The 15,878-nt window shown below is 37.1% G+C and overlaps 1 protein-coding gene across 2 annotated transcripts in view; it reads right to left on the bottom strand.

Moving 5' to 3' along the window:
- LOC129226010 (zinc finger homeobox protein 3-like) overlaps window positions 1-15,878 on the bottom strand; it is a 156,563-nt gene that overhangs the window by 10,514 nt on the left and 130,171 nt on the right. For both annotated transcript variants that reach the window (XM_054860584.1, XM_054860585.1), the window contains exon 2: window positions 669-4,117. In XM_054860584.1, coding sequence (XP_054716559.1) covers window positions 669-4,068 — 3,400 coding nt within the window. In that variant the 5' untranslated portion in view covers window positions 4,069-4,117. The remainder of the gene's footprint in view (window positions 1-668; window positions 4,118-15,878) is intronic.

The following is a 15,878-nucleotide window of genomic DNA, read 5'->3' on the forward strand; positions in this document are numbered from 1 at the left end:
TATAATACTTCAAAATATAAAGGAACATTTTTTTTTCTGCTTAACAAATTACTAATTTATGCGTGAATTCTTTCGCAAAAAATGTCGACATTACCCTTTAAAATAATAACTTTTTAATAAAATATATGAACCGTCATGTGCGGGACAAAGGCGACTTTTACGTGGAATGGTCCTATTACAATTTGTCTCTGCTACTTTCAAATAAAAATAACACATAAAGTTCGCTTTAATTCTAAGATTTTTTTTTTTTTTACTTTCTCTTTTTTTCCCAGCAGTATAACTTTTTTTATATTAAAAAGACGAAAAAAATGTTTAACATTAAGTCCTTAGAGTCCTCAAAAAACAGGCCAAAACTGAACTGCACACCGTAGAGCAGAGTAGAAATTTTATTTAAAAACCTTTCTTTAAAAGAAGCAATGCTTTTATTACACTTGGAAAGGACTTCAAGAAAAATTTTTGGCAGGAATGTACAAAACAGATTAAAATTTCTTCAAATTTTGTGTCAATAATTGTTGTAGTTCTTAAAAAACTTTAAAAATAAACAAAGAAAACTTAACATTTTATCGATATGATTTTCAAGAAATAAAAAGTTTAAAAAGAAAAAACAATACTATGCTAAAAATATACAAAACACTCACATAACGACACAAAACAGCAGAGATACTCACCCACATCAGCATCAAAGATGATTTTCTCATTCCCTTTAAGCTCCTTCACGAGCACATAATCTCTCACGTCTTCATCTACATCTCTTCCTTCTGTTCTTAGCTGCATTTGCCTGAAATTCTCATGCCGAAGATGCCTAATGGAATGAACATGCTGAATCAAGTTGAACTTCGCTTTCGTTGAAAAATTGCACAATCTGCAGTGGAAGTAATGAGCTTCAGCTTTCAATGAATTGACTCCTATTTGTAGATGTGCAAATATTCTCCCATTCGCTTCATGACGTGGGTTGGCATTGTGTAGTTGCAATTTGTGAATGCTGTTCGTGTAGTAATCGCAAGCATTGCAACGTACTTGAACTGGATTACTGACATTTGCATACTTTAGCTTCCACTCTGTACTCGCACCACCTTCTTTCACATGATTCACATGCTGTAGTCGTTGCAGATGTTTATCTGTTTTACAATGAAGCTGGAAATTAGCCTTTAGATTTGTTTTATAAGTACACAGTTTGCAGATATATGTTCCGGCTACAACCATCAAAACTTCTTCCTCACGCTGGCGCGTGCGATCTAATTGAGCATGTTGGTTGAGAGCCTCGATGCTATCGGCTGAATACACGTGACACACGCAACACTGGAATAATTTTCCATTCTCATCATAAGGTACATCGGGCCTCAGAGATGGATCGGGATGGTCTATATCTAGGGTAGGAGGAACACTGAGATTAAGAGGTGCCCCTATGGAACTTTTTCCAGTTGCTGCTGCTGCTGCCGCCGCAGCAGCAGCCATAGCTCTTTGTTGCTGCTGCTGTGTAGCCATCATTAGCAAGGCATGGTTGTAAGCCATATCTGCAAGTGCTGCTTCCGGCTGAAGTTGAGAGTCACATGGCAGTAAGAGTCCAGGATGGAAGTTGAACATAGGATCCATAGCCTGAGCTTGAACCTGTGCTTGCGCTTGTGCTTGTTGGAAAGCGGAAATTTGCTGCATGTGTTTCACGTTTTGCTGCAAAACCATCATGTTATGATTGTGTTTTTCACTTGTCATGTGAATTCTCAAATTTCGAGCCACATTTGTCTCATAATTGCATACATCACATCGCCATGTTGCCTTTGGTTTGTTGGTAGTGACAGGTTTTTTAACTGCCACCTCCACAGCTGGAGGTGTAGGCATAGGTGGTGGAGCTGCCAAAGTTTGCTGAGGTATAACATGTTCAGGTTGTAGTGTACCATTCTGTAACTCTTGTACGTTGTTAATATGCTTATCAGATTGCATATGTATACTGAGATTGCCTTTTGTCGTAGTAGAGTAGTTGCAAACCTCACAGCGATAAGGTTTGTAACCGCATGTATACGTTTCCCCACGAGCTAATCTAGGATGAGACTGGTTAGTGAGGCAATAAATGCAACTCATGTCATTTTCCGGATGTTTCTCTTTCATATGTATTTCCAAAGTCTCTTGGTATTTGTAATGCCAGTTACACTTTGGACATTTCAGAGTTTTACAAGAGTTCCTTGAATGCATCATAGTCATGTGACCGCCCAGAGATCGAGACGAACCTAATATAAGGTCGCACTTGGGACATTCCACGCCATTCGTCCGTCCGTCAGGATGTTGTGGACATATGCAAACAGGACTGCTAGTCGTTGGCGATGGAGAAGGAACTGTAGATAGCAAAGGGCTCTGTGCAGGATTGTTCTTAGGAGAAACCCTGGACATTCCAGGAGACATGCTTTCGTGGCTGCCAGCGCTTGTGGGCCTGTCCAAAGAACTCATCGATCCAGCCGATGGTAAAGTAGGATGAGGACTGAAATCGAAAGGATTTAGTCGTAGATCTTGGTCTTCCTGCAGGTCGTTATTTTGACCGTTATAGCAAGGAGTTTTGCGCTCCCTAGGTGACACGGAAGAAACAGAGTCCGCCTCTGCAGCTGCTGTAGCAGCTTTTGCAAGCTTTTCAATCGTCACCAAGTCTTGAAACTCTGGTGCTAAGGCCTCATCGCTTTCAGCGGTCAACAAGGAACTAGTCAGGGATGGCGTCGATCTCATAGCTGCTTTCGAGACACTTGGTTTTATCTCGGAAAGCGCTGCTACAGGACTGGAAACTGCCGAAACCAAAGTCGTGATAGCCGAGGAACCATATCCCCCAGCCACTGCACTGGACACAGCATTCAAGAGATTAGTCATGGGGTCCGTGGACCCGAAGGAACTGGTACATGAGCTCTGCAATGACTGGGCATATATGTTACCACTTTGGCTCCCCATACTGTTCTGAGAAACAGAACTAGGAATAGGTTCTAGGAATGATAAGAGTGGTTCTTTCTCTTTCCCGACACCCTGTATGATTGCCGAAGTGTTCTTTTGAGACATAATATTTTTCTCCTCCTCATTCAAATTTATATTATGTTCACCCATGGCGTGAGCCACAAATGATTTTGCGTAACCAAAAGAAAGTTTGCAGAGAAAACACATTAATATAGGTTTTATCGGTACAGAAGAATAGTCTACCATAGGAAAGTTAGCATTGTTGACGTGGGACGGCCTCTTTTGCGAACCGTCCTCGTCCAGTTTGCTAGATGTAGTAGTAACTGCGGTCTCACAGGCAACGTTGCGCACTGTGAAGACCCTAAAACTGTGCATAACAGGGATATCAGGAACTTTATTTTTTTCTTGAAGGAAACTGTAAGCCTGTCCATACAGGGCGCTGTACAGCGCAGGATTTCTAGCGATATGCAGAGCATTCACCATGTGTGGGATGAGCTGAGAAGATACAGGAACTCGAGCAGCCGCCTCTTCGGCCGCTTTCGCCAACATCACTTCACTGCATCCCTCGTCATCGCTGATCTCGGAGTCGGCCCCCTGCGTTTCCAGGATGAAGGCCGATCCGTCTGGATTGTACACGATCTTTCCCGTGAAGTTCTCCACGTCGCTAGTCGAGCTGTTGGACAACTCGTTGCAGAACAAATTGCTGCTGTTGGAGGTTGTAGCCCCGACTCCCGCGGAAGGGTAGTGCGAGGTAGGAACAGAACAAGGTCTACTGTTGCCGCCACCTTCTAGGGAGGTGGTCGTCGTCGAACAACTCAGTCCCGCGTGCGGCGACGCCCCACACACGTGTTCCAGGTAGTGGTTTGTAGTGTGGAACTCCCGCCCGCAGGAATCGCATTTCTTGGTGAACTTCGGGCAAGGAGTCCTTGAGGAACTTGATGGACGTTCAGGAACCCTCGTTTGCTGCTGGAGGTCGGCAACAACCTCTTGTCCTTCCTCCGGCGTCATTTCGCCTGCACCTACCACCTGAAGACGGTGGTGCTGCTTCTGGAACAGTTGGTCCGCTGAGGAGCCCTGCTGAGTAGACTCCTGCTTGATGTGCTGCTGCTGGCCGGTGTCCACGTTAGGAACATCTGTATCCATGCTGTTTCATCGATATATGCTATGTCATGGTCGTGAGTCCCATCCACCACTGCAAGGAAGAAGAAGAAACGTCAATGAACAATACAAAATACGAATATACATACATAAAGCACAAAGTCATAATGAATAATTTTGATTTTTGAATTTCTTAATTTGAGCAATATTTTCCACATTTGATTCTAAAACAAGAAGAAGATATAATGAATGGTTTTTTAAATGGTTTAGTTTTACTCTTGGTCAAATCAAAACATCATACACGCATCTGTCTTATCCAACTATGAAAGAAGGTACCTACTTATAGAAGACACTCCAGAAGAAGCTAACAGTAATTCCTGATGTTTTGGAACATCAAGTATACTACAGAATATATTGCTACAGAACATATAAAATTATTCTCTAAAAACTGAGATTTTCTCATTTGGAAAAATTCAGCTTTAAAGTGAGCAGACACTAGGAAGTAAAAATATGTTTGAAATTAAAAATAGAAATCTGTTCAAGCTTTTTATTCAAAAGAAACATGTCACATACTATTTTAAAATTCAGTGTAACCACTACTGTCAACAAGTTGCTTTACGAATACCTTAATCACTCATTCTATATCATGAAAACACCTTCCAAAACCTGGATGAAATCTTTTACGAAGAAACATCTCCAAGAAGTTTTAAGATTCACACCGATTTTTTCACTTTTGGCTTGAAGCGAAAAGAAATAAGAGAACATGCGAGAAAAAAAATGACAACAAGCAGGCAACTAGAGGAGGGGAAAAAAAACCTACTGAAAAGAGCGCGGTACGATCTTCGTGGACAAAAGCGCGTAGTTAGTTGTAATTGCATCAAAATGACTTGAGTTATCATCCACCCTCTAATGGTCTACTCGCTAAACCAGTTTACCGGTGCTGATGATATTCAGTCATCCGGTTCGTGGCAAAAAAGAGCCGACCAACGAGATCAGCTTGCTTGCCACCCTCAGTTAGCAATTTTGGAAGTCTAACGAGCAATGCGTGCAATTGTAAGCAAAAACCAATAAACCGCAGCGCCTCATATAAATGACACGTGAAGATCAAACCGCGGCATTTGAGCTTTTTTGTGGGTAGCAACTGTATCAAGCAAATCAACGAATTGGTAGTTTATATCAGTATACATTTAATAACAACTCTATCAAGCAAAATAACGAATTGATGATTTATACCGGTATGCATTTAAAAAAGAGGTATTCCTGAACTAAACATCTTTCTGAAATAACTCAGTGCTGTTAGATAAATACAACGACATATTAAAATTACATCAAAAAAAAAAAAAAAAAAAAAAAAGCGTAACATTTAACAATGAAAACATCTTTATTCTGTTCAATCTGGTTGAGTTTGACGACAACTTAACGTTTAAACACGTGCAAATAGCCGAATATAGGTTATTTAACACAGCCCAAAATATTCCGACTCATAGAATAAAATTTATTTGAATGATTTTATTTCACACATGAACAAACACCATTGTATCAGAAGAAGGTTCAAGGGGAAAAACAGCAAGCAACAAGAAGTTTATCCACAAGTATTCGATCCTACTATCTCGTTTACAAACATTAATTTCGTCGCATTAGCACCATCTCTCTTAACACTCTATAGAACTTTTAGCTTAGAATACTAAAGAAGTTCCCAAAACTTTTTTTTCTTTCTTCATTAAGTTGTGAATACCACCAACAAAAAAGGTTTTTCAGTAAACCAGCAATTGAACTGACGGAGTTTCACAGAACAGACAAAATGACTTAACACATTAGAGATTGCAAAAAGAATTCAAGATGAATTCAAGAGCAATATGCTTTTAGAGCCTCGTTCTTCCAAGAACACCGGATGCCAACCGGAACGTTTGCGTAAATTGTCGCGTCAAATTTTCCTGGGAAAAAAAAAACGAAAAACGCGTAACTTGCGTTAGCCAACAAAATTCATGCAAATTGCAGGAGCCGGAGTTCAGGGCCTTTTTAAGTAGATTCTTAATATTCAACTGACAAGGGTGCTTGCGATAATTTATGGGTCTTCTGCTCGAGAAAAACACGCCAAGCTCATGTAAAAATTCATCATAAAGCCAATTTTGAATTCGGATTGTTCTGAGTGCTTCAATGCCGTAAGTGGAAACAATAAATGACATTCTCAAAAGATAGAACACGTTTTTAAAATTACCATTAATATTCTACGAGTGTTAATATATTGATTTCTGAAACTTCGCCATCGTTTTTATAACTTTCAGGCAAAATGCAATTGTTAATCGACTTTTTCCAAAACCCAGCAAGTTTTTATGAAAACTGTATCTGCGCACGTGAAACCCCGATTTTACGTTTCTCAAGGGACTGTGTTTAAAAAGTGTAAAATATGGGAAAACGCAAAATACGGAAAACACATACAGTATAACTTCGATTCAACGATTTCCTCAATTTAATGATACATTTCACTGGTCAGGTTTGACTGTATTGAGTGCCTGTACTCCTCTATTCAACGGTATCCTTGATTAAACAATATTTTTTTACAGCCCTTTGACAATCGTTAAATCGAGGTTATTCAAAATTGATGATGGGCCCCGATGAAAAAACGGTAAATGCGGGGAAAACGTATTTTTGGGGGACGCAAAATTAGGGTTTCACATTTATTTACTTTTTGCAAATTGGAATACTTAAAAAAAAATTTTTTATCTCCTGTTATTTTTTGTTTCCAAAGTTTATAGTTTTCATGGTAAACAGTTATGAAAGGTATCCCGGTACTTCAAGTACAAGATCATCCGAATAGAAATTGAGAAATTTTGCTTCATAGAAAATGTGAAATCTTATCACATGTCCCAAATACACACACACTAACAAACAAACAAAAACAAAGAAATATACAAATAATTCTCGAATATTCTTCATCGTGCTGCTTTCTCCCGATAGCGGCAGATAAGGCTGTTTAAATGTTTTCGGTTCCATAGCCAAACTGCTAGACCCAGTAACTATTTCGTGAAACCTGCTATAATTCAAATCATTTACAGATTTCTCTACTTATTTATATCTTAGTGGCATTAAAACCATTTACAGGGAGGCGTCAAACATAAAGCCCTCGAAAAGAAACCAGCTCAGGAGAAAAAAACGAAAAGTTCTCTCTCCTTTTGCTTTAAAGAAAAGCATCCCATTCAACGTTGACAAATTTCACTGCAAGCGCGTGTGTAGAGGAAACAACATCCCGAAAACATCCCCATCTTTGAAAAGAGACGACGAAGAAGAGATACTGAGGAGGGAATTTCATGCATGACTTTCGATCCTAATTGTGTCGGCTAATAGGGATGAAAGCATGGCGATGGAGTGGCTCGGATAGAAGATGCGCGCGCGCCATCCATCAACGTGATGAAGCTTCCAGGAGGAGTTTTTATTTCTCTCCTCCGCGCTATCCAGAGACCTTTAATGCAGCTGGAAGGAAGGGCTATTTTATTTCTCCTGACAACTGCGCACACTAATAATTATGTAAGGTAACACAGTTACGCACAAAATGTTCCTAAACATTCTATGTGTATTTTAATTTAATCCATTTAATTATTTACATACTGAATGTTTTTTTCCCAGACTTGCATGGGCGCCCATATATAAAATTTTAAGGGGGGGGGGGGGCTCAGATATTTTCCCCATGGAAATCGATTTTAATACAGATTAGAGTTCGACGAGAAATTTGACCTTTTTAATAATTTGTTCATTAATAGCTAGAAAAGAAATATTTTTACATTTTTGAAAAATATATAAATAAATAAATAATAATAATAAAAACGTGCGAAAAGCAAGATGGATAGAATTTCTAGGGGGGGGGGCTTGAGCCCGCACTTGCCCCCCTATATGCTCGCCCATGCAGACCTTAGCAGAAACTTTTAGCTTTCAAGAGGATTTATTACTTCTCCTCTGCGTTATCCAGAGACCTTTAATGCAGCTGGAAGGAAGGGTATTTTATTTCTCCTGACAAATGCGCACACTAATAATTATGTTTTGTAACGCAGTTACGCACAAAATTTACCAAAACATTCTACACTGTGTATTTTAATTTAACATATTTCATTAATAATTTATTTACTGAATAATTTTTTTCCGGACTAGTGCCTCCAATGAAGTTTCTAGCTTCGCGGATTTTTTATTCCTCCTCTGCGCTATCCAGAGAACTCTAATGCAGCTGGAAGCAGAGTTCGCCGATATATATCAGTCGATATATATCATGATATATATCACGATATATATCCGATATTTATTTTGAAAATTTCATGATATTTTGATATTTCCGATATTTATTTTTTAAACTACGGTATTTTCAATATAAAAATTATATTAATCATAGCAATATTGTTCATTTATTATTAAAAATAACCAAAAAGTTATGCACTGTATTTTTGTGATGTATTAATGCATCACTAATACAACAAAGAAAAATTACATTATTTTTAAATTTTATATTCATTATTATTTTTCGTAATTATTATTAGTAATGCCTAATTAAATTAATATTAAACGTTGGTTAGGAAAAAAAGAAAATGTCTTATGACTGTGCACCAAATAATCCTTTTTTTCTGAATCATATAACTGTGAAAGAAGCTAACAGATGAAAAATGAGTAAAACAGCTAATGCTAAATTAACTTTATCAAAATTGACAAAAATGTAAAATGAAATATTAGTTGTAAATAAGGAGAGAAACCTTGATTTTAAGTCTACATATTGTAGTAATAGTTTAAGAAAATAAAGAGTAATTTGAGGACGCATTTACTATTTTGAAGTGTTTAGTTTGTTAGTTTGTGCTGATTGAAAATATCGGATTATATCAAAATATCCGATACATATCAAAATATCGGATATTTTCAAAAATATCATGATATTTTCAAACCCTGGCTGGAAGGTAGGGGCATTTTACTTCCCCTAACAAATGCACTAAAAATTATGTTTTGTAACACAGTTAATGTACAAAATATACCTAAACATCCTATACCGAGTATTTTAATTTAATCTACTTAATTAATTATTTATATATTCAATAATTTTTTCCTAGACTTGTGCCTTCCAGAGCTTCCAGGAGGATTTTTTATTCCTCCTCTGCGCTACCCAGAAAGCAGCTGGAAGGAAAAAAAGGTGTATTTTATTTCTCCTAATAAATGTGCACACTAATAATAAATTATGTCTTGTAGTAGCTTGCACAAAATTGACTGAAACATTCTGCACCATGTATTTTAATTTAGTTCCATTAAATTATTTATTTAATAAATACTTTTTCCCCAGTCTTGTGCCTTAGAAGAAGCTTCCAGGAGTGTTTTTTTGTTATTATTATTTTCTCCTCTGCGCTATCCAGAGACCTTTGAAGAAGGGGTCTTTTTTATTTCTCCTAATAAATGCGCACACTAATAATAATAATATTCAGTAACATAGCTATGCACATTATTTATAAAAACGTTCTACAACGTGTTTTCAATTTAGTCCATTTGTTTAATTTTTAATTTAGTGAATATTTTTTTTCCAAAGCATTTGCTTCAGATGAAACTTCAAGAAGGATTTTTTATTTCTCCTCTGCGCTATCCAAATGCTTTCAATGCAGCTGGAAGGAAGGGATATTTTATTTCTCCTAATAAATTCAAGCACTAATAAAAATATTCAGTTACATAATTTTTTTCAATAAAAAATTATCAAAGTATAATATGACATATTTTTAACAAAACGAATATTACGTGTGAAGGAGTAGTGCTTTAATGTTTTGAAGAAAAATAAATGTTTTTTTTTTTTTAATGATATTTCAGCTCGTCGGAGCATTTGTTGATGAATTGCGAATTATATTTGGGTTTTCCCACCCGCCCAATACAATTATTGAACCAAGAAACTTTACTGCAAAATTAACTAGTATGATTTAGTGTTTAAAAAATAAATTTCATTCATTCTAATTTTAAACAACTGACAAAAAAAAAAAAAAAAAAAAAAAAAGAAGAAGAAGAAGGTAATCTTTACAGAAGTATTTCCTGGTAAAATATTCATTTTTCAAAATTTCTTGTCAGTTACTTTTACAGCGTCACAACAAATGATTGTAATGAGGTACAGTGAAATCCCGTTACAACGATCCGCAATTTTTTTTCGTTGCAACGAAAACTACGTTGTAATGAAATTCAAGCAATAAAATAGAAAATACATCCAGATTTCAAATTTATTTCGTTGAAACAAATATTTTGCTGAATTGGAATTCGCTGTAACAGGACTACAACGTATTTTAAACTACTTTAAACGTTACGGAATTCAAGGCATTCTTGGACCAAAATGTCGGACAGGTGGGTCTACCCCATTTCGGCTCTACCATGAGTTCGTAAGGATCGAGCAGCATGAAAGGGCTTTTCCGCGTCCACCTTTCTACAACTAGATAGCGTGCAACAAGTGTCTGGTAATCACGATGTGACAGTGGCACACACAGATAACGCTTTGCCGTAGGCAAGGTCACACACCAGCATCGCCGCCGCACAGACACGGGTCACTGACCAAGCAGGGTTGTTGGTTGTAGACGAATACAGACAAAAAGCGAGCAACATCTCAAAACGCTATTGTTCTGTAGAATCCGAAGCAGTTAGCATAGGAATAGTGAAAATTTCCAACTGTATGTCGATGACAGATGAGACAGACTTGAAAATATGCCCCAACAGCGATTCACATCGCAGGAAATGGTTGGTCTTATTCCAAAACTGTTAGGAGCAATAAAGATTTTCAGCAGGATGAGTGAGAGGGTTGAATAAAAGCGAAACGGAGGTTGCTGTTACTGGAAATGAGAAATACATCAATGTTCGGCAAATTTCAAAAAGCAGTCAGGAACAATGAAAAAATTTATGTGAATGACAGAGCGTGAATATGCATCTCAACGAAGGTTCTTATTACTGGAAATGAGAAATATTAACGTTTACCCAGTTTCAAAAACAGCAAGGAACATTTCAAATTTTTACCTGTATGATAGAGCGTTGAATATAAGCGATCACGGAAATTACCATCATTGTAAATGAGAAACAGGCAGTAAACCTGTTTTGTATTGGTAAAACATTGAGGCTTGGCCAATGTAAAACACAGTTTGAAGCAGAAAAACTGGATGATAGAGAGTTGAACATACACTACCAAGGAGGTTGCTATTACTGGAAATGAGAAACATTAATGTTTGGCCAATTTCAAAAACAGGAGCGATGAAGTTGGGCGATAGAGTGTTGAACATGCGAGACCCTGGCGGTTGCTCTCTTTAGAAGAGATATAGTAATGTTTGGCTAACTTCAAAAAATCTTAGTCGAAATAAAAGTTTGCAGCTAGAAGATAGAGAGTTGAATATGTGCGACAATAGAGATTGCTATTATAAGAAGATAGAAATATCACTACTTGGCAGTGGCGTACCCAGGGGGTGGGCTGATAGGGCTACAGCCCCCCCCCCCCGAAATTTTCAAAATTAATTATCAAAATTATAATAAAGAACAAGTTTTTTTTTTATGATGTATTTTTGAAATCTTACATTCGTATTGATATCAGAAAAGCGATACATGAACTTTTCTTAGCTACCAGTTCATAAGTATCCCCCCCCCAGCTCAAAGACTTTCGAGCTAAGCCCCCCCCCCCCCGAACTGATTTGTCTGCGTACGTCGCTGCTACTTGGTTAGTTTCAAAAACTATAAGGAAAAAGAAAATTTTTCGAATGACTAGAAGATACTTGAATATGAACACGAATCGTGATTTCTATCAATGGACGAAGATGCTTAGTCATTTTCAGAAGCAGTTATTAATAATAGAAACTTAGTGATAGCATCTGAGTTAGATTTTAAAACATTTGGTAGCAGAGAATGTTATCACTTGCGAAGGTATCAATGGTTAGAATAAATTACATGAATATCGGATAAAATAGTGCTTAATATAAGGATTCTATTTATTTATTTATTTTTTTTTAAGCTCTGGCATAAGGTTGAAACGAGTAATATAACGACAACATTTTATTAAAAACAAAGGAAGTTTATTATTGGAAACTTTTCTCAATTTAGTTTCTTGAAGAAACTTTGTATCAATATAGGAAACAAGGTTACAACGAGAACGCTTTATCAATTTTTGAATCAAATAGTGTAAATGATTGCTGCAATTAAAACCTTACTGCATTCAAGTAAAATATTAAATATAAAACTTCCGATGCCATACCGAGGTACTTACTGTATGTACCATTATTACGAATGTCAAATAGCTTAAAGTTATTGTGACAGGAGCATAAATTCTTATTTGTAAAACATCCAAAGAAATCAAGGAACAAAGCTTTTTGCAAGACATGGGGGTATCTAAAAACAAGGATTGAGAGGGAGGGGATTCTTAAAAAATAAAACAATACAGTTTGATAAATAGTAAAAATAGTTTGATAAGTCGTAAAAATAGAATTAAAAGTTCACTGGCCATCTTCAAGTCTGCAACGGTCCACAACGTGTCATAAGCTTCAGAAGGGGGAACTGTGAATTTTAAACGGTAGCCAGTATCGCCACTGAATCAAAAGCTGGTCAGGGTAAAAAATATACGCTTGAAGTGTTTGGTCTGGTGGAGAAACAATTAAATGATAATTCCGTGTCGTCCATATTCATCCGGATGAAGGGGGTAAGGATGTCCCGCACGCACTTCCGGCGCTTCAATTCATCAGTGGTTCGTGGCCTTCGTGGATTGTTGTTGGTAATAGCATCAGGACTGTGTCCAAAGCGCGACGCATCAGTGGGAGATGGAAAGGCGATTATACCATGAGATTGGGCTGCTTTGCGCGATTAATGGGAAGATTCCCAAGAAGAACGGATTGAAAAATTAATTGAGATTCCGGACGGTGATGATCATAGACTAACTAGGAATATTAATGTAAAAATGTAAAAACTCAATACGACCATTCCGCCATAGGTGGGAAATAATTTGACGATGTCTTTAAATTTTAAGCGACTTTCAAGACAGTGGCGGTTTACTATGTCCCAATTGCGAGCGGCCCTCCAACCACAGGAGCTTCAAAGGGGATACAAAAACGCGCATGATAAATGTTTTGCACAGTTCTGTGACAGTGTGATAGATAAAGCCCCCCCCCCCCCAAATGCATTGTGACGAACCCCCGAACTTTTAAATTCGCCACTGTCTCAAGAACTTGTTTTTCAATTTTACTGAAGACATTCTCAAGAAGAATGGACTGAACATTTTTTTGAGATTCTGGACGAAGATGGTCACAGATTATCTGGGAATATTAATTAAAAACTCAATGCGCCCATTCCGCCACAAGTAGGAAAAACACTTAACGATTTTTCTTTAAAATTTTACAAACAGATTCACGAGAAGAAATTGTTCCTTAAGTTTCAATAGAGAGAGTCTGAAGAAGATCGGATTGATAATTAATTTTAGCCTTAGACGACTACGATCACAGACTAGCAAGAAATAAAAATGTAAAAACTCAATACGTCCTTTCCACCACACGTAGGAAATAACTTATCGATGTTTTAAATTTGAATGAAGAAATTTTCAGGGATAACTTGAGATTGCCTAGAATTAAGTTTTAGAGACTTAATTTTCAAAAAAAAAAAAAAAAAAAAAAATGCCGGGAGAGAGCTTTGACCCGCTATTTATCTCCAAATATTATACTTACTACTCCCTTCCTCTTCCGGTTTGTGTGCACACATTTCAAATCCGAATCCACAAGCTGGACCCATCAACGCCAAATGAAAAAAAAAAGGTTAATGTGTGCACACCCGCTACCAAGCTCTCTACTGCTGACGTAAGATCAGTCCAAAAAAAAAAAAAAAAATGAAAGGTTTATCTGTGCACAAAAATCAAAAATATCCACCATCAAACTCCTTTTTTACCTCTGACGCAAGATCAATCAAAAAAAAAAAGAAAAAAATGGTTTATTTATGCACAAATATATCCACTTCCAAGTTTCTTGCCGCTGACAAAAGGTCAATTGACGAAAAAAAAGAGAACAAAATTTCACCTGTGCACAAACATGTCCGCCGAAAGCTCCTTGCCATTGACTTAGGACAATTGAAAAAAAATCAATTTTCCATCAGTGGACAAATATATCCACTGCAAAGCTCCTGGCCGTTGATCTAAGGTCAATCGCAAAAAAAAAAAAAAGGAAATAGTCCATCGGTGCACAAACATATTCGCTACGAAGTCTTTCGCCGCTAACAGAAGGTCAATAGAAAAAAAGAAAAAAAAGGTTCATGTGTGCACAAATATGTCCGCCACCACAGCTCTTCAACTTCACCTGAACTGTTTACGGAGCGAGCAGTAGCGAAGGAGAAACACGTTTCATTTCTCGCGCGCGAGCAGCAGAAGGAGTTTCCCACCTTTTATGGTCAAGTAATTATGATAGACAGATAAAGCTCTCTTCCGCTCATTACACGCTTCGGACACCCTCGATCCACGGTATTGTTCCTAGCTGCCCATGCGTCCCTCATCTCACTTTAATTAGTCACATCGGTGACCTTCAAATGACTAAAAACCTGCCTCCCCCCCCCTCGTGTCTTCCTGTCTAGCAGAGGGAGAAACACGAATGGCTCATTCCCTCCATTTTTCCACGGGAATCGCCCTATTAGAGCTCTTTTTTACCGGTAAATAAGTACTCGAAATGATTTTTCCCAAGGAATACAACGGGTTTTAGTCGATTATGCATAATTGTAGGAGATGAGGAAATTCTTATCGCTCGGTGGACGTGATATGAAAGTTGTCTGGCAGCCATTTGGACAACGTAACGGATTTAGCCACTGGTAAGGCTTCTGGGCAGCCTAATTAGAAGATTATTCACACAAATTAACCTTGATGATATTCTGAATCACTTTCTGCAATTTAAATTAACGTCTTTTGCATTACAAACTTTTTGATTTTGAAGATCTGTAGGAATTTCTTTGTAAAATATAATTGTAGGAGACAAGGGAATCTTATCTATGGTGGACGTGATATGAAAGTTGTCTGGCAGCCATTTGGACAACGAAACGGATTGAGTAAGACTTCAGGACACATAATTAGAAGATTATTCACACAAATTGACCTTGATAGGGTTCAGTATCATCTTCTACAATTTTAATTAACGTCTTGTGGATTAGAACCTTTTTGATTTTGAAGAACAGTAGGAATTTATTTTGTAAAACGTAATTGTAGGAGAGAAGGTAAAATATAATTGTAGGAGACAAGGGAAATCTTATCCCTGGTGGACGTGATATGAGAGTTTTCTGGCAGCCATTTGGACAACTTAACTGATTGAGTCACTGGTGAGAATCGAGTAGACTATCATGTTGCCCAATTAGAAGATAATTCACACAAGTTAACAATGATAGGATTCAGTACCACTTTCTACAGTTTCAATTCACGTCTTTTGCAACTGAAACTTTTTAATTTCAAAGATCTGTAAGAATTTATTTTGTAAAAATATAACTACAGGACAGGAGGACAATCTTATCTCCGACGGACGAAGAATCTAACTGCAAGCAGCTATTTGGACAACATAACGGATTGAACGACCGTTAAGACTTTTATGCTGTTCAATTACAAGATTATTAATACAAATTAACATTGATTGGGTTCAGTATCATTTTCTGCGAAGGAAAAATACAAATAAACGTTACTTGTACCAAAAATGTTTTTGATTTTAAATAACTAATAACAAATTTAAATAACGAATTTGATTATAACTAATTTATAAGTGCAATACTGCATTTACAACATCTAAATCCATTCTAAAACATACAACGATTGATTACAAATGGCGTAGAATTTTATGGATACAAGCCGAAAGCTTCAAAAGTTCTTTCAAAATCTGGAATCTTTA

This window comes from Uloborus diversus, chromosome 7, assembly GCF_026930045.1.
Source record: "Uloborus diversus isolate 005 chromosome 7, Udiv.v.3.1, whole genome shotgun sequence".
NCBI classification, from domain to species: Eukaryota; Metazoa; Arthropoda; class Arachnida; order Araneae; family Uloboridae; genus Uloborus; species Uloborus diversus.